The sequence below is a fragment of the Corvus hawaiiensis genome, chromosome 8 (genome assembly GCF_020740725.1).
Source record: "Corvus hawaiiensis isolate bCorHaw1 chromosome 8, bCorHaw1.pri.cur, whole genome shotgun sequence".
Taxonomy (NCBI): Eukaryota; Metazoa; Chordata; class Aves; order Passeriformes; family Corvidae; genus Corvus; species Corvus hawaiiensis.
This window is the reverse complement of record NC_063220.1, coordinates 12,237,199-12,255,180: the sequence shown is the minus strand read 5'-3', so window position 1 is coordinate 12,255,180 and position 17,982 is coordinate 12,237,199. Positions and strand designations below refer to the sequence as shown.

The window sequence follows — 17,982 nt, the reverse complement described above, 5'->3', positions numbered from 1 at the left end:
GACCGTTCCTCCATGCAGAACTGACAAAGGGCTGGTGGTGGTGAATAGCATCCCTTCATTCAGCCAGGAAAGGGCAGGAATTATCTGGATCCACTTTGTTTCAGGGGAAAATGTGTATAAGCTGTCAGCCTTTACAGTGGCTCCACCCATGGCATACTTCCATGACATCCCCTCCCGTGCTCTCAAAGCCTTCCCTCTGAGTGGTGTGTGATCAATTGTATTTCTTTGGATGCACAGAGGGCAAAGGTAAGGAGAATCAGAATATTGCCACAGGGAACTGGGGCTCTAAATTTGCAGCCTTGATACAGACATTCCTTTTAAATGGAAGCAAGAATGTCAAAATTCAGAAATATATCTCCTGCCTAACTCGAATTGATCACAGTCTCAGCAAGGTACAGTGCACCTTCTCTATTAAGAAACGGAGAATATTTAGGAACCTGCTTTGCTGTATTGATCAGTTCAGTGTGTTTGTGCTTTTCCCCGGATCCCTTCATACAAGATTATTGCTTGTACACACAGTCCTTGCATCTGGCTTTCTTTTAGTCTGCAGAGTACATGGAACTTTACTGGTGTAGCTTTTCTTTGAAGCCTGAGCATTTAGTGATGCACTCGGGGTCGCAGCCTGATTTTTAAATGTAATAGAACCACTGTCTTAGTTTCCTGGCACTGCTATCAAAGAAAACTCAGATGATAGGAGGAGTCTCATGGTCATAGAGAGTAATTTGTTTCAGTTCATTTCCTCACATGACCTCGCTTCTCCTCATACAGACTTAGAACTATTTTAAGGTTTTGTCAAGCTTAACTGGTACACAGCACCTTGCAGGCTGTCAAGATACTACTTAACAGTTCAGACCACAGAGAGATTTCTTCCACACGTGCATTTGGTGATGCATTCAGGTCTGCTAATTAAGATTTCTAAAAAAAGACTTGATTTAGTTTTGAAAAATGTACAGCATCCTTTGAAGGAGCATTTTACTCCTTTTAAACTGCTTGTATTTGGATTCTGTTATACAAAGAAATGGGTAATTCCTTGTTTTACAGATATGTGAATGGCAGGTAAATTTCTTTAATTGCATTTTATTTTTATATGGATATGAATTTTATTATTTAAATACCTGTAGTCCCTCAAAATTTCAGAGTTTTTGCATTTGAACCAATAGATTTTAGTCCTGATTTTTTTTTTTTCACAGAGCAAAATTAGACTTCTCAAGTATTGAGCTCATCAAGTAATTTTGTACAGATTAAAGATGGCAACATATGGCTATTTGTCCCTTTGCTCTAATCTCTAGATCTTCATTAAGAAAATTGTCTGTTATAAGCATGTAACACTTATTTGAATGTCATCTTTTTTTTAAGTGAGAGATGTAATGCTTTATAGACAAGTAATTGCAAAGAGATGAAGTTGTTTTTTGGGTAGATATTACATGAAACGTGCATATGCAAGCTTTCAGATATTTATTATAAAGTGAAAAATCATGTGGAAAGAAACATGTAAGATGAAGGAAAGGTGTAACTTCATGAAAATCTGAGTCCTAAAATTAAAAATTGAATGAGTTTTTGAATTAATCAGATAGTCGATGTCATCTTTGATGAATACAGACTTCATCGGCTAAAGAAATTTTAATTAAAATAATTTAATGCACTTTTTCCTACAGTAAATACATATTTTGCTTTTGTCCCACACAGCTCAACAGTAGCATTTTAGTTTGGGGTTTTTTTAGAAATGTAGAATTAAGTTTTATTCAAGATCTTTTATTATAAATGCTATAAAACCTTGGCACTTGGCTATCAGAACACAAATGTTATCTCACTTTGAAGTTTTAATACTGCAGAATGTTTGCTCTGGAACATACACCATTTTAAAAGAACTGTAAAGTAAAAAAAAATATAGTATGTTTTCCACCACCCTGTTAATAGTATTTTACTGTTTGCTTTAAGCGGATTTTGGAGTATCAGCTAAAAACACCAGAACAATACAAAGAAGAGACTCTTTTATTGGTACACCATATTGGTAAGTGCACTCTTTTGCTGAGTTTTGAGTATGAACTAGTATCTTACTTTTAATTTGATATTACAAGCTTGAAAATACTGTGTAAATATACTGATGGTAGAATGAGCTTCTGGAAATGCTTCAGTGATTGTGTTTAGACCTGTTCTCAGAACAGATCAAAAAGCATTTTCTAATCTGGAACTTTGTTGCTCTCTTTGCAGGATGGCTCCAGAAGTAGTAATGTGTGAGACCTCTAAAGACAGACCTTACGATTACAAGGCTGATATCTGGTCTCTTGGCATTACTTTAATAGAAATGGCTCAAATAGAGCCACCTCATCATGAATTAAATCCCATGCGAGTGCTGCTGAAAATTGCAAAATCTGATCCGCCGACATTGGCACAGCCTTCAAAATGGTTTGTATTTTATTGACAGCTTTCCCTCCCCAACTTGAGTACAAGGCATGCAAAGTTGTGTGTTTGCTAAACTGATGAGCAGAGCCCTGTCGACCTTTGTGGTGTAGCTTTTTGCATTAAGGCAGGTACATACATACCCTATATATGTTGTACACAATTGGAACTCTGGGTTTTTTGTCACACTTCTATGTAGAAGTTTTTATACAGAAGTATTTTACAGGTTTTGCCTTAAAATGTGTGTGGAATAGCTTTTTTACAAAAAAAAGTCTGTAGTAACGGACTTGAAAGCTATCTAAAAAAGATGGCTGAAAAGAAAATAAAGCATTTTTATACCAAGAAAATATTTTTAAAAGCCATTATCTATTTGGTCAATTTAGTATCTTCACATGATTCAGTTAGTGATGTAGCAGATCAGCTGTATTAATAGTCCAGAGCAAAAAGTAAATTCTTCTGTTAATGGACAAACCTTTTAAAGATTGTGTTTGTGCTGTATTGGTCTTGGTGTTCCTGTACTCTCTTTGTGTTTTCCTGAATCAGTAGCAGGACTTGGAGTTGTAGTATAGGTTCATATGAAATTAAAGAATATTTCAGTTTATATGCTAGTCTGATGTTAAAACAGAAGAACAACCTCTGCCTGTTTGCTTGTTGTGTGTAGGTCATCAGATTTTAAAGATTTTCTGAAGAAATGTTTGGAAAAGAATGTAGATGCAAGGTGGAGTGCAACTCAACTTCTACAGGTAGGAAGAGTTAATTGTTCAGAACTGTTGTTTAAAGGCAAGTGTATTTTGTATTTTTTAAAAGCAGAGCAGTATTATAGTAATTACTTAAATATTTTCAAATTAGGTGTTTGCACACAATCTGTTTTTAAAATTGATCCTTATTTGGTAAAATTTGATTAAATGATACCAAGTGTAGATCAGGTTATTAGTTTAACATATTTTGCTGTAATATAACTAATTACTTTGCATAAGTAATTATACTTTGATACTTACAAGGGATGAAGGAGTTGTTTACGTCTGTAGCCAGTTGCTGACAGGTGTTTTAAAAGCTTTAGTGCTCAGCCCTCCTCTGTAATGCTGTCACTGCAGAACAGCTGAACAGGAATAGATGTGACCAGGTACATTTGATTGTGTTTAACGTCAGCAACCATTTGCTTTATCCACAATCTGTCCTGGCACATGCTGAATACATTTAAGCACTAGGGCCAAGCAGAGAAAGAAGATTCAGGCAATAGGAGAGGAACAGGTACCTGTTTGCTCTTAAAGAAAAAGATAGAATTCTAGTTTGTGTTAGGAAAGGTTGTAAAGACAAAGCACATTTTTTTCTAGAAAGAATATTTTCTAGATAAAGCTTGTCAAGAAGTAATTTAACTGTGGAACTAAAATGAAACTTAATTCCAGGAAAAATAACCTTTTTAAAAATCTTTCTACTTCTGTTCTTTGGATTGTAAAAAAGGTCAGTATAAATGAATCATTTGTATTTTTAGCAAGTTTGTTAGACTACTTATAAAGTATATTTGAATACAAATGTTTTGATTTTAAGACTTATATAGAAAAAAACACATTAGGACAGTTGCGATTAATGTTAATTGTGAATCTTCAAATGTGAGAGAACCAAAGTAACACTTCTCTGAAGTTATATTTCTTTCAAGTTATGATTTTCCCACTGTATACTATGAAGTCATCGCTTAATATTGTACTTATTTTTTTTGTTTTCACAAGCATCCATTTGTTACTGTTACTTCAAATAAACCAATAAGAGAGTTGATTGCAGAAGCTAAGGCTGAAGTTACAGAAGAAGTTGAAGATGGCAAAGATGAGGATGAAGAAGAAGAAACAGAAAATTCTCTGGTCAGTTTAAAATTTACTTTTTTAAATATGTGGTTGCCAATATCCCACCAAGAATTTTGTTTCAGTTGTATTAGCCCAACTTTGGCATCAAGTCTTCTAGGAATAATATCATAAACATACTCTAACCTTATTACAAAACAGGTAGTCAGCAATTTCAAAATTAGCGTGTTTGAACTCCTTAAAACTACTAATAAATAATAGCTAATAAAGGCTAACATCTTCATTTTTTACACGCATATGTGATATTTTTAAAACTGCATACTGATTTTTATATAAATGGTTTTAAGTCATAATGACTGGGTGAATAGTAAACATGTTGTTTGGATTCCATAAAGTGTTTAAAAGATTAAGAAAGGTATTTGACTATTATGCTGTAAACTAAGTGTGTGATTTTTACAGCGTGGCTATCAAAGAAAAGGAAGAAACCACATATTTTATAATGAATGTAGTTCTAAAGATGCTTTAAGAATCTTACAGCGCAAGTGTGGTTGCTCAGAGGAAAAGGTGGGATGTCCAGGGATGGGGTGCAGGTTGCAGAGTGCTCAGACTTTGTGCTCCCTTGTGCCATCCAGAGCAGCTGTTCCCTGCACTGCTGGAGAAGCCAAGCGCTCGAGCAGGAGCAGGTGCCTCCATTCCCTCCTCTCCCATCAGCACGCTCCTCACGTCCCCATGCCTTCTTACCGTGTTCCCAGTCCACCCTGCAGTCTCACAACGTGCATTCCCACCAGCTCCCCTCCTGTGGATCATCCACCACCTCCTTCCACTGAGGAGCTGCTAAGCCATTGATCCCAGGAGGGTTGGAGTGAAGTCCACCCTGGGACACAATCAAGTATCCCACAAGCAGCATTGTAGGAAAGTTTGAGGTACAGGCCTTCACATTATTTACTTGGGGTAGTTTTAAACACTCCTGGGAGATCAACATTAAACTTCTAGAACAATTACATGAAGAAATATTTTAAATGCAATTTTGACTCAAAAGGAATTGTTTTCTGTATGCTTGGGAAGTCCTTAAGGTAGGAAATGCACGATCAAACCTGTGCTTGCTGCAACAGCTAACCTAGGATGTTCCCCATGGCAAATCAGAAGCCTGATCTGCAAATTACAGGGTTCTAACAGTAAATGCAGACAGACAGATATCACAATCACTTTGAAGAGTGCCAGGGCAACTGTGGTTAAAATGATGCTTTATTACTATATTCTTTTGGATGTCTCTATGGAATCTGATAACATTCATTCATATTCTGGCAGCGGCAGTTTCTGCAATGAGGTAACTGTTTCTGTTCTAGTTCTGTACTGCCAGTTAATCAGATCTGCTGGAGGTTTTCACCATTTTAATCAGGTTTCAATGTGATTAAAACCAGATAAAAAGTTTTCAGGCATTTTTAGCAAAAAACCACGAAGTGAAGCAGAAGAAGGTCTTAATATTGCATTTTATCAGTGCTACACTAACTAAAGCTACAGTTTCTTCCTTGCCCAGGTGGCACAAAATTGTCTTTCAAATCCAGCTGCAGCTGGGGCTGTTGAGGATCTGAACTGATTAAAAAAAAAAGGAATGTGAAAAGAAAAAGACCCTTGAAGAGTAGCTGATGACCATGATCCCTTTTCCTTGATCACAGTGAAACTTTTCTGTTCAGAGCCTGTCTGCAGTTGTTCTGTGATAGTCCAAGGGAAGGACTCTGAGATTATCAAATTCACATAACTGCATGTGAATACAGTTTTGATCTCTGTTCAAGTATTCTTCCATAAAACTGCTTTGATTAAGTTACAAAATGATTAAATGTTTTTCTTGCTTTAATTTTTTAGCAGTTACCTGCGGAGAAACGTGCATCCTCTGACCTTAGTATTGCCAGCTCTGAAGAGGATAAACTTTCACAGAATGCCTCTGTCCTGGAATCTCTCTCTGAGAAAACAGAAAGTAATGCCATTGAGGACAAAACAACTGGAGATGAATCTGAGGACATTAAACTTAGGAAAATGGCTGATAACATACGCGATACTCCCGTTAGCGATGTGAAAGTGCAGAACGGTTCTGTGCCAACTGGTGAAGATGAGCAAGGTAAAATGGTGCCAGCAGAAAAGAATACAGAAAGCCTGGAAAAAATGCATGAGGATACAGAACCCCAGGAAGGAGGTAAAGAACTTGATGTGGAAATAAAGAATGAACCTAACTTAAAAATAGAGAAAGAAAATTCTGTGGCAAATGAACAGATAGAAGATGATAAACTGAAAGTAGTACCTATAACTGAAACTAAGGTAGAAACTGAAGAAGGCATTTCTAAGGAAACTGGTGAAAAAGAAGAGGAGAAGAGAACAGACCTCTTGGACAGTGAGGAAGAAAAGGTCCCTGCAGAAAACAGAGATACAGAGCAAAAGGAAGATAAAGGGGAGGCACAGAAAGAGGCAGTAGAAGACACCACTACAGAAACTCTGCTTCGTGCTACAGTTAAAGTGTCTGATGAAGAAAAGGAACTAATAAAGCATGGAATTGACAACATAAAGGAGATAGGTGCTGTTGCTGAAACACCCATCAGTGATGGGGATAAAATACCTGAGCTGGAGGATAAGCCAGTGGAAAGTCAGGCTAAGCAGGTCCATGAGATAATCAGCTCTGAAGAAACTCTATCAGAAAGCCAAGATAAAGTGATGGAAGTAGACACAAAACTGGCAGAAAGTGAAAATGAGGGTATCAGTGATATAAACAGCACAGAGGAAACAAAGATCAAAGACTCTGGAAAAGACATCGTAGACCAGAAGGCATTACAGAACAAACCTGAGGATATTCCTGATAAACTGGTGGATAAACTGATTGGTATGGACCAAAATTCAGGAGAGCACAGACCTGAGAATATGCAGGAAAACAACATCCAGGCAGACAAAGAACATCCGGAAGTTACCTCTGATGAAATAATGAAGAATAAGCTTCAAGATGCTGTCAGTGAACAAGCTGATGACTCTGAAGTCACTCCAGTCCCGAGTATTAGTATTAGCACTGAAGAAAATGAGAAGGTCAAAACAGATAATCAAGGCAATACTGAGACTTTACAGCAACTGGATTCGGAGAATTTGAAGGAAAATGATGCAGATTCAGGCACTGGTTCTACAGCTGATAACAGCAGCATTGATTTGAACTTGTCCATTTCTAGTTTTCTTAGTAAAAACAAAGAGACGGGATCAATATCTTTACAGGTAAGCGTAAGCATATATTTTTTAATATAAAATCTCATGTGAGTGTAACCCTGAAATTATCTCCAAGTGTTACCTTTGCTACAAAGAAAAGTACTGAGTGAGAAACCAGTAAGGCACATATATACAAAGCTTTGTAGAAACCAAACTATTCTAAATTGCACAGTACAACGTCTGGATTTTGTGCCGTTATGCTAATTAATGTGTTACTGTATTGCATAATTGTATAACCTATAACAGGAGGTGTAACAATATTAAACATGAAGATTTGTGAATGGTTGTAGCTCAGAGCTGATACTCAAGAAGACCAGCTATATGCATAGAATTCCTGTTTAATGGGGAAAATCTCTTGGAACATCTAATCTTATACTGAATTCCTGTCACTTCCATCTTCTGTCCCTCTGTTTGGATTTGGGAGACCCAAGGCAGACATTCTGCTGGATTTGTTTATTCCAGTCAGTGTTCTCCTGTGGTTGTACTGTGTCCATGCAGTTATGTCACTATGAATGAGCTTACTCAGAGGAAGCAAATTCCAGACTATGAACTTTATTTGTAATCTTTGTATTAATATGAATATAGCCACGTTAGGGTAGTAACAGTGTAATGTGGGCTTGAATGGAGGGAAAGCAAACCTAGAAAGACAACCAAACAAAAAAATCATAGGTTGGCATAGCTGTGCTAAACATGAGGGTGTTTGCAGTCGCCCTGACACAATGGAGATGATGCAGTTTCAGTCGGGATCTCTCTCTTCTTGTAATGAAACAACAGCAGCTCTGACAACTGAGACTTCTCCGCTTGTCAGCAAGATCATTATATGATTTTTGGCTAATATAGATCAATAAAAAAATTAAACTCACTTGTTTATGTCCAAAGCAGAAGGAAATGGGTGAGTAAATTGTTACCCTATTTCAGAACTGGTTTTCAGAATTAAATACCTGTTGGTGACTGGGGAAATCATGGTCAAAAGCAAACAGTAAATGAAGCTATCTTCAGCTCTTGAAAATCAAACTGCGTCATTTCTGTTCAGAGTTTATCTAGCTTAATTTTTTTTCTTCTGGTACTTTGGACAACCAATAATTGCAGTTTTTCTTTCCTTACTAGAAAGTTTCAGTTTATTCGAATTTTTCAAATTCTCACTTGATTAGTGAGGCAACTAATAAGTGAGAAGGACTCTTGGTTACTATACAGTAGACATTCACAGAAATATTTGATGTAATTTCATATGAAGAAAAAGGGGAAAAAATAATATCACTTAAATGAATACATAATAACTTACCAATGCTTAATTTAGGAAACTAGAAGGCAGAAGAAAACATTAAAGAAAACTCGGAAGTTTGTTGTTGATGGAGTAGAAGTGAGTGTAACCACATCAAAAATAGTTACTGAAAATGACTCAAAAAGTGAAGAAATGCGATTTCTACGGTAAGCGTTTCTAAAAGTAAAATTTTCAAGAGGTTAGCAGCTGATTTTTTTTTTCTTTGAATAAAAGAAGGGGGGGGCTAATGATCTTATTTCAGTTATATTTGGGGATTAATCACTTTTAGTAGAAGTGAATGTGAAGTGTTTCTTATTAAGACAATCAGTTCAAAACTAGTTTTACTGGACCAAAGTTGTCAATGGTCCTTTTTGTCTTTTGTCATTTTCCACTTCTTTTGTTTCCCCATCAGTATTAAGTGTTCTTTGTCCTTATTAGACGTCAAGAGCTCAGAGAGCTGAGACTTCTTCAGAAAGAGGAGCAGAGAGCCCAACAGCAGCTCAGCAATAAGCTTCTGCAGCAGCGAGAGCAGATGTACAGACGTTTTGAGCAGGAAATGACAGTGAGTTTCTGCATTTTGGTGCTCTTAAAATACATCTTGATGGAATAGGCAGAGTAGTGCTAACAGCAATCAGGTGTTCCCTGCCATGATGGCTCTAGCTTAGCCTTCATTCTTAAATGAAAGGCAACATTTTCCATTGTGGGGTACTCAGCATATGCAGGTGCTTGCCTGCCACACCAGTCCATCGCAGCCATTCCCTGCTGTTCTACAGCACTTCACTTAACAGGACTTAGCTTTCTAAAAAAAAGGTGCCAAATTATTTTTACAGAGTAAAAAGAGACAGTATGATCAAGAGATAGAGAACCTGGAAAAGCAGCAGAAGCAGACAATCGAGCGCCTGGAGCAGGAGCACACCAATCGCTTACGGGATGAAGCAAAGCGCATCAAGGCTGAGCAGGAGAAGGAGTTGTCCAAATTCCAGAATGTGCTGAAAAACAAAAAAAAAGAGGTAAGAGATGATGATAATATAGAAAATAACAAGTATGGGCTTAGCAAACAGTTGAGATTAGGTCTCCCAGAAGCCTTGTCAAGCCCACACTGTACTGAGGTTTGGAAGTGTCACTACCAGTCAGAATTGTTTCATTTGTTTGACTGCCTAATGTGATAGACAACCAGCTGACAGGAAGCTTGAGGTATTGACTTAATCTAGAAAACATCACCAAGTTAGAAGATTTTTCACAGAATATTTAATAAAATATTTTCTCTCAAATACTAAATTAAGAAAAAGTATTTTCATAAAGATGAAAAATATTTCAGATTTCTACTTTAAAAAAACCCAGCTATAGTTACTTAGTAAATACTTATCAAATTAAAATTTCTAAGACAATAATATGGTCTTGATTTCTACTGTGAAACACTTTGATTTCAGATATGTTTTGGTTTTGTTAATTTGTTAGATTTCTTTATTGAGTGTGTGCTATAATTGTTTAGAATTTCTTTCTACGAAGTGACAGCAGTAATATGGATTTGGTTTGTTAGCTCAAAAAGGAAAGTCAGGAGAGAGAAGTCTGGATAACCTAAAATATTTTACAGTTAGTTTCATAAATGTCATACAGTTATGGCAGAATGAATGACACTGACAACTTGTACAATTAATTTACTTGCATTGGATTAAGAAAAGGTGATATGTTTCCATATGGATTTTGCATCTTAAAAGCTGTTTTATTTCATTTTTGGTTCAACTGTGTAGTGCCCATTTGTATATAAATGGTTCTAGTGTTTGCTCTAATAGTTATTAGACTCAGAGATTTCTTTAGACAGCTGAACTGTCCATGCTTTTGCATAGAATGATGCTATAGCACAAAAGTGCATTAAAAAATAAGTTGTATTCAGTTTGAACAGTATGCTCATATGTAAATAACAATTTTTCTTCTTTTGCGGTACCTCTTGCATTTTGAGTCTCTCTCTGTTCACTGGTGATTGGGTTCTATGTGGGAAATGGGAAGAATTTTATATATTGCTCTGAGCTAAAAGCAGTTCTTTCATGGACACAGGAATAGCATGTGGTGATTTGGACTCTGTTTTCTGATGATGCTTCCACTATTAAACAAACAGGCATTTGTCTCTGGGTGCATAGTTTTGTGTTTAAAGCTTAAAAAGGCGATGTACAGTTTGAAGGAAAATGCAGGTGCTGCTCTAAAACTATCCCTGTTATATTGGAGTGTACAATGCTACATTTTTGTAATTCTGAAAAACAAAACTCATCAGCAAATTAACAGATAAATAGTCAGTTGATTTAGCCAGGTTATATTTAGAATCTTTCTGCTAATCTAGTCTAATTCACCGTGTACTGAAACACGTTCCATCCCAGCATACGTGCCATGAAAAGTTTCTTGAAAACATTCTTATTTATTGGTGGGTTTTGCTTTAAATTCTTCAGAACCACTTACAACCAAATAATGTTTTGTTTGCTTATATGATTATTTTAAAGACATAAGCTGTGTAGGTGTCATTTATAGTCAGAGGCACTAATAAAGGCATCTTGTTAATTCACGTTAGAGACAGTGTCAGAAATAGCTGGTTTTCAATGGAAGTTATTTTAAACTTCCAACCATTTTTCACAGCTTTGTGTGGTAACATACTCTGTAGTCCTCTTGCAGTAATGATTCAAGAAAATACCACTTTTCCAGGTGGTGGTTTTCTTAACTATTGACTCTCCTGGCGGCTGCATGGAAGCACAAGCTAGGCACTGCCATTTCTGAGAGCACTGGGCAGCATTTGCATGCAAAAAACGCTGGCACATCCCTCCTCTCTGCACTGCTGGCTTGCATAAAGCACCTATTGTTCCTTCTCTTTTCATTAAGCTCTTTTCACTAAACTAACATCCCTGCCACTGAAGTAATGCATGCTTCCCAGTACCTCTAGTGCTTGACCTGCATGTCCCTATGTTCACAGTAATGCTTGCTGTGGAGACAAAGTGTTCTTTTTGCCACCTTCTGCATGCTTATATACACTGTAGGTTTTATGTGAAGTGGAGAAAGCACCAAAAGAGCTGAGAAAAGAGCTCATGAAACGCAAGAAAGAGGAGCTTGCACAAAGCCAGCATGCTCAGGTAACAATGGCAGCTTCAAGCTACTAAAATACAAAAGGCAGCAGTATTCACACAGCTTGATGATTTTCACTTCTTGTTGTTGTTGAGTGAATATGGAACTTAACTCAAACTAACCCTACGAACTGCTCTCTTTCTTCAAGTACTCCCATGTCACATCATAGACTTAACTGGGTAGAAATGTAGGAGCAGCGGCTGCCAGGTTTGTACTGTCAAGTGTAGTATTTTGTGTGCTCTACTGACAAAGAATGGTATTTTTCGACAGCAGGTTTATTTACAGTGCTTTTACAAGTGGTAAGTACTCCACGGGTCCTTCAAATTTTAAAGGTTATAGTCAGGAGGAAGTTTTGAACTACCCAAGTGCAGAGGAGGAAAATGTATATAATATGTAAGTGTGAGACATCCTGTTTATAGGAGTAGAACAGATTAGGTAAAATGTTACTTAAATGTCAAAGTGTAGGTGTATGGAAACTTTACAAAACATCGTCTGTGATTTCATGCCTTTGGACTTGCTGTTTTTCTATGACCCAGCTAGAAAGAGGGCTAGTATTGTAGAAAAATGTTGGCTTTGTGATGGCCACAGCTCATACAGAGTGAGTTTGAACTACAGCAGAGCAGGTTTGGATTGAGTAACTTAAAGATTAAATGTTTATGTGAGTGACCTAGTAGAAAATAATAGCAACTTTATTCGATTATGTGTTTAATTTAAGCAGGGATTTCCCAGGATAGAAAGTGATTGAGTTGCAGCACTTTCCCCATATCAAAGATACCTGTCTCTAAACTTTTTAAGGAAACAAAAATCTAATTTTTCATAGTGTTTGTAGTGACATTGGTTAATTTCCTTTGCTTGTTTCAATTTATTGAAGAGAGGTGAAAGAAAAATTTTAAGTGTGAAATATCCTTACTTGGAATGATTAGTACTAAACGAGGTACAGCTGTTTAGTTTTAGAATATCTAGAACTTCCATCAGCATCTACTTGTGTGATGAGCCTTGACATTTTAAATGTTTATTACTAATGTACAACAGATCTCATTTCTTCCTTTTTTTTAAGAATAGAAATACATTTCACTACATTATGACACAGAATTACATTGTGTCCCACAGGGTGTTGCTCAGGTTATGATTCAGTCATTTCAGTTGTCTTCATGTACACTTTTCAACGCACAAATGCAGGATGTAAGTCTTAAAATGCAACACAGTGAAAGTTTATTTTCCTAATTTTATGGATGTGTGTTTTCTCTTCTCTTTCTGCTCGTATGTGCTGATCAATGTCACTGCTGTCTCCAAACTGGTTAGCAGCAATTTAGGTAATTGTGCACTATCCATAGTCAAAAGATCCAAAAGACAGTAGTTATTCAGTCTGAGTAAGACACTGAGGGCTCACACATACAACATGATACTTGTTCAGCACATGTGAGAAACATTGTGTGACTTGTATGCTGTGTGTGCAGTGAAACCATGTATTTCAAAGATGTTTGAATTTATTTTAAGATACTTATTGGGCATAACCAAGTGGTACTTTGAAAAAGGTTGACTGCGTTGCACTGTCTGCCTTTTAACCACCCAACATGTTCTTAAGTAAAGTTGGTGGCATTTATTTTATGTGATACTTGAGTAGATGTGGGAAGTGGAAAGGCCAGTGAGTTTCCTGAGATTGCCTGGTTTATCTTACAGTGCTAGCAGGTATTAAACTTCAGAAGTTATTCTGTAGAGAGAGCAGCAATGATATTTAAATGCTTAAATGTGTAAAGCTCAAGCATAATCACTTTTTGACCATGACTACACTAGAACAGCTTTCTCCCACTCCCTCCAAATCAAAAATCTCCCAGCAAATTAAACACTGTGTTAATTATGTCTACACCTGCAGAAAAGTAAACTTGGAGTAGTTTTTTTATGCTTTTCATCTATAAATGGAAAAAACTGTATTTTTTGTCAGTCCATAAATTTGATTAGGTGTGTCTGACTTAATTTACAGACATCACCTTCTAGTTCTTTTTGTACCTTCAGGTCTGTCACTATTGGCTTACTTCACCTTTGGTTTTGTGTTACCTGTCTCAGTGTAACTCTGCTGTCCACTAAGAGACATGAAAGCCTCATCTATTAATAACTTTCTGTGAAGATGAAAACCAGGATTCTTCTGGTCATAATAAAAAGTACTTTAAACAAACATTTAATTCCATTTGTTACATAGAACAGCAGGTGCTTCAGCAGCCCACCTTGGCTCTGACAACCATGCCATTGTCCTTTCTTTTGACCTTGATATTGTGATGGAAGCATCTGATTCAATTTCTTGTTCTTAAGGAGGGTGTGTATGTGTGCATGCTTGCATGCTCATAGCTGTGGTTTTTAATTAGCTGCAAAGAAGAAAGGCAGCAGTAGGTCTTGGGGCACGGGAGGGAGACTCTTACTGCTGCCTGCTTTCATGATGGGATGCAACAGTGATACACCTGGATAGTGGGAAGATGCAGGTGATAAATCCCTTTGTGAGGAGCCAGCTCAGCTCGGGTGTGACCAGGTTATGGCCCTGCAGAACCATGGGGGGGTCTGCACAGGGGTCCTGTGGAACTCCCAGCCTCAACAGCCCTGCCCTAAGGACAAGATAAACCACACAGATCTGAAACCGAACTGTGTAAATATATAGGCTTTAACTAACCACCCAAAGCAGAATAACCATACAAAATAACCTTTATTTTCTTACATATATGAATAATTAACCCTTGATTGAGTGAAACCATCTTTAGATTGAGTATTGTCTTTGCTAGCTCTGAACCTGCAACTTGTTCTGAGGAGAGACGAGATGGAATGAGTTGCAGATGGCTGGCTAGTTTGTTGCCTTTGGTCTTATTTCTGAAGGTATTATTTAAACATGAGTATGCTCTTACCTACTCTGTACATAGAAAATACAAAAGATGGGTAATTTGATAGCCAAGGCATGCTAGCTCAAACTTTTCATAGATGTATTTGTTTGCATATATAGCTAATGCTGAGAGAACTGGGGGTTTCATTAACATGTAATGTGGCTAGGAGAACCCAATTTAATTGACTTCTATTGGTTTTTACCAGGAGCAGGAGTTTGTGCAGAAGCAGCAACAAGAACTGGATGCATCTTTGAAGAAAATAATTCAGCAGCAGAAGACAGAACTGGCCACTATTGAACGAGATTGCCTCAACAACAAACAGCAGCTCATGAGAGGTATCCAGCACCAGGCTCTCTCTTCTCTCTTTGAAACAGGCACTGGTGTTCTAGTAAAACTGTCTTCACTTTATGAAGTCAAAAACCTTCATGACTGATCTAGAACTGTAATAAAAACATTTGCTATGAAACAGCATTGTTTTTAGTATGCACTTGTAGGCCACTTCTGAATGTACACCAGGAGGTTGGGAAGTATGGGATGGGATTGCTGTTCCTGAACCAACCTTCCTCTTTTTTCCAGCTCGTGAAGCTGCATTCTGGGAGCTGGAGGAGCGGCACCTACAGGAGAAACACCAGCTCCTCAAGCAGCAGCTCAAGGATCAGTACTTCATGCAGAGGCACCAGCTGCTTAAGAGGCATGAAAAAGTTAGTGTTGACTTTGACGCTTTCTCTTGTGTATTGCAATATCCTTTTTTATTATTAAGTAGTCCTAGGATCTCTCCTGGTGCTGTTTGTTTGCACAAGCCCACACAAGTATTTTGAAGCTGTTACATGTTCTGTTGAAATTAAAAAAATACTCATCTTCCTTGAATACCTCAGTAGTATATAGAAGTATAAATGGTATTTTTCCCTTTTGATTCTTTAAAAAAACCCACTATCCAGGCACAACATCAATCTCTTACTATAAAAATACCAAATTCTGCTTATCCACCAAAACCAATTTTGATTTGTGTTTAAACAAATCTGCTCAGAAGTAAATCATCCTGGAATTAAATGAGCAGAATGAACTGGATTCGCTTCTGGGCAAGTAGCTGACAACTGTCTCTCTCTAGCTAAATCCTTATTTTCCACAAGGCATTTTGGTTTTTATAGAATGCATGAAAGCAAATTGTTCAATAGGGAGGTGTTTGAAGATCTCCTTGGTGATCAGAGCATGAGCAGCCTCCACTGAAGGCATGTTCTGTCCACTCTGGTTTGTCATGTGGGCTGTTGCTTTCCTCAGCTTTTGCAGCAAACTGCCCTTCCACAGCTGCAGCCCTGGAGTTCACTTACACAAAAGGGAGTTTCTCCATTTGAATAACAGGCTTTGCAAAAGTCAGTGCAAGAGTTGAGTAAAAGCTGTTAAAATACATGTGTATTTACATTTATTCTGGAATTCTCTCAGGGTTGGGCATGATCCTGAGCTCTCTGGAAGAAGCCCCTCCTCCCCACTGTTATTCCTGAGGCTGGGAATGGTTTCTGCTGGGAGGCACTGACTCACACGGGGGACTTATTAATGAAAAGAGATGCACATTGTGTAAGATCATAGTTACTGTGTAGTATTTCCATGTGGTTAACATTCCAGGAAACAGAACAAATGCAGAGGTATAATCAACGCCTTATAGAGGAGTTAAAGAACAAGCAAACTCAGGAAAGAGCCAGACTGCCTAAAATCCAGCGAAGTGAAGCAAAGACTCGGATGGCCATGTTTAAGAAAAGTTTAAGGATCAATTCATTAGCCTCTCCAGACCAAGATCGTGAGAAAATTAAGCAGGTAATGAATAAATTAATATTTCGTTTTAATAATGTAAATGCTAAACATGATGTAAATGTGAGGATGGAATAGAGTGCATTCTCATGAGTTCTCAGTTCTCCTATAGCTGTATAACACCAGCCTTGACCGATGCTTGCAGCAGCACTGCTGTGTCACAGCTTCAGAGGGAGGTAATTTCAGGGGTCTGAAAGTGAAATGTGCTGCATTTTAAGGAAAAATCATAGTGCAGACAGAGAAAGGGAATTAAAACTGTAGGTCACTCCCTTTGTAAGAATTTTAAAAAGAAAAAATACAGAAAATTATCACTTAAATCTTTCAGAACCATTCTTCTTAGTATGTGATCATTCCATTAGGTGCAGTTCTTTGACTCATGCAGACTGTTTCGTTCAGAGGCACAATATAAATAATTTTATTTTTTATTTTAGTTTGCTGTTCAAGAAGAAAAGAGGCAGAAGAATGAGAGACTGGCTCAGCATCAGAAGCATGAAAACCAAATGCGGGACCTTCAGTTGCAATGTGAAGCAAACATCAGGGAACTGCATCAGTTACAGGTTAAAAAGAGATGATATTAAATGACCATTCAGTGATAAGACTTAGGTTAATAATGGATGCAGGCAAAGCAGAAACACCTTTTCCTTAATTTTTACTGTGTAGTTTTTTCAACTTTATTTTCAAAGGCCTGAAGTACACTGTTTAGCCAGATTCATATGCTTCCATCAATTAATGAGGAGTCATTTTATATGCAAGAAGAGCATGAACCAGAAGCAGATGATCACTTCTGGAATATCTGTCAAGTTCCCAGGGCTATTTTCTGTAGGCAGCATTTCCTTTTAACCTGATTTTGCTGGAATGTCATTAATCAGAACAGAGGTAGGCAGCACCAGGCATTACCCACAAGAAGTTTGCAGCGATAGAGGAATGAGGAGGTTTTTACAAAGTGCTGCCACTTGCACGTGAAATTCTGGAAGGTACTTGGAAGGAATTCTCTCCTTGTGATAAGGAGCTCTGATTTGTCTCTTTAGGTATGTGTTTTGTAGAAGTTTCTGCTGGATATCAGAGGCTGGATCTCCTTTTCTGTTAAATCAGCTTTTCCCAGTTTCAGGGGCACAAGGCAGTTTTAAAGCATTAAATGATCACCTGCTGATAACCTTTGCTTAGAGAAACTCTGCAATGACCAATGAAGCTCATTCTACTCTCTTCACTTTCTTACATCCTGCAGAAACAGTCCCTGGCTGTGCCACTAATATGCCCCAGTAAATCCCCAAATACCGTGGGAGCCTTTCAAGAGTTTCAGCTCAAGTAAAATTGAGCAGATTAGGGCTGCTCTGAGCTTCACAAGGAAAACTGGCCCCTTGCTGCACTCAGGTCTAGCCAAGTGCTTGTTGTTTTTGTTGCTGTGGTTCTGTACTCTGCATCAGACCCATTTGGGACTAGAACCCTAGAAACACAACCATTGCCAACTGCTCTTAAAAATGCACAGAGATTGAAGCCAAATAATTAATTTTTTTCT

At 37.6% G+C, this 17,982-nt stretch overlaps 1 protein-coding gene across 4 annotated transcripts in view; it reads left to right on the top strand.

The window, feature by feature from the left end:
- SLK (STE20 like kinase) overlaps window positions 1-17,982 on the top strand; it is a 48,452-nt gene that overhangs the window by 24,220 nt on the left and 6,250 nt on the right. The window contains exons 5-17 of one of the 4 annotated variants that reach the window (XM_048311163.1): window positions 1,939-2,011; window positions 2,212-2,406; window positions 3,062-3,143; window positions 4,128-4,256; window positions 6,063-7,442; window positions 8,731-8,861; window positions 9,133-9,256; window positions 9,525-9,704; window positions 11,715-11,807; window positions 14,869-14,998; window positions 15,240-15,364; window positions 16,284-16,472; window positions 16,898-17,023. In XM_048311163.1, the coding sequence (XP_048167120.1) occupies window positions 1,939-2,011; window positions 2,212-2,406; window positions 3,062-3,143; window positions 4,128-4,256; window positions 6,063-7,442; window positions 8,731-8,861; window positions 9,133-9,256; window positions 9,525-9,704; window positions 11,715-11,807; window positions 14,869-14,998; window positions 15,240-15,364; window positions 16,284-16,472; window positions 16,898-17,023 (2,957 nt within the window). Of the gene's footprint in view, window positions 1-1,938; window positions 2,012-2,211; window positions 2,407-3,061; window positions 3,144-4,127; window positions 4,257-6,059; window positions 7,443-8,730; window positions 8,862-9,132; window positions 9,257-9,524; window positions 9,705-11,714; window positions 11,808-12,909; window positions 12,982-14,868; window positions 14,999-15,239; window positions 15,365-16,283; window positions 16,473-16,897; window positions 17,024-17,982 lie in introns of all 4 variants that reach the window. The other 3 variants (XM_048311164.1, XM_048311162.1, XM_048311165.1) reach the window with 3 other exon arrangements.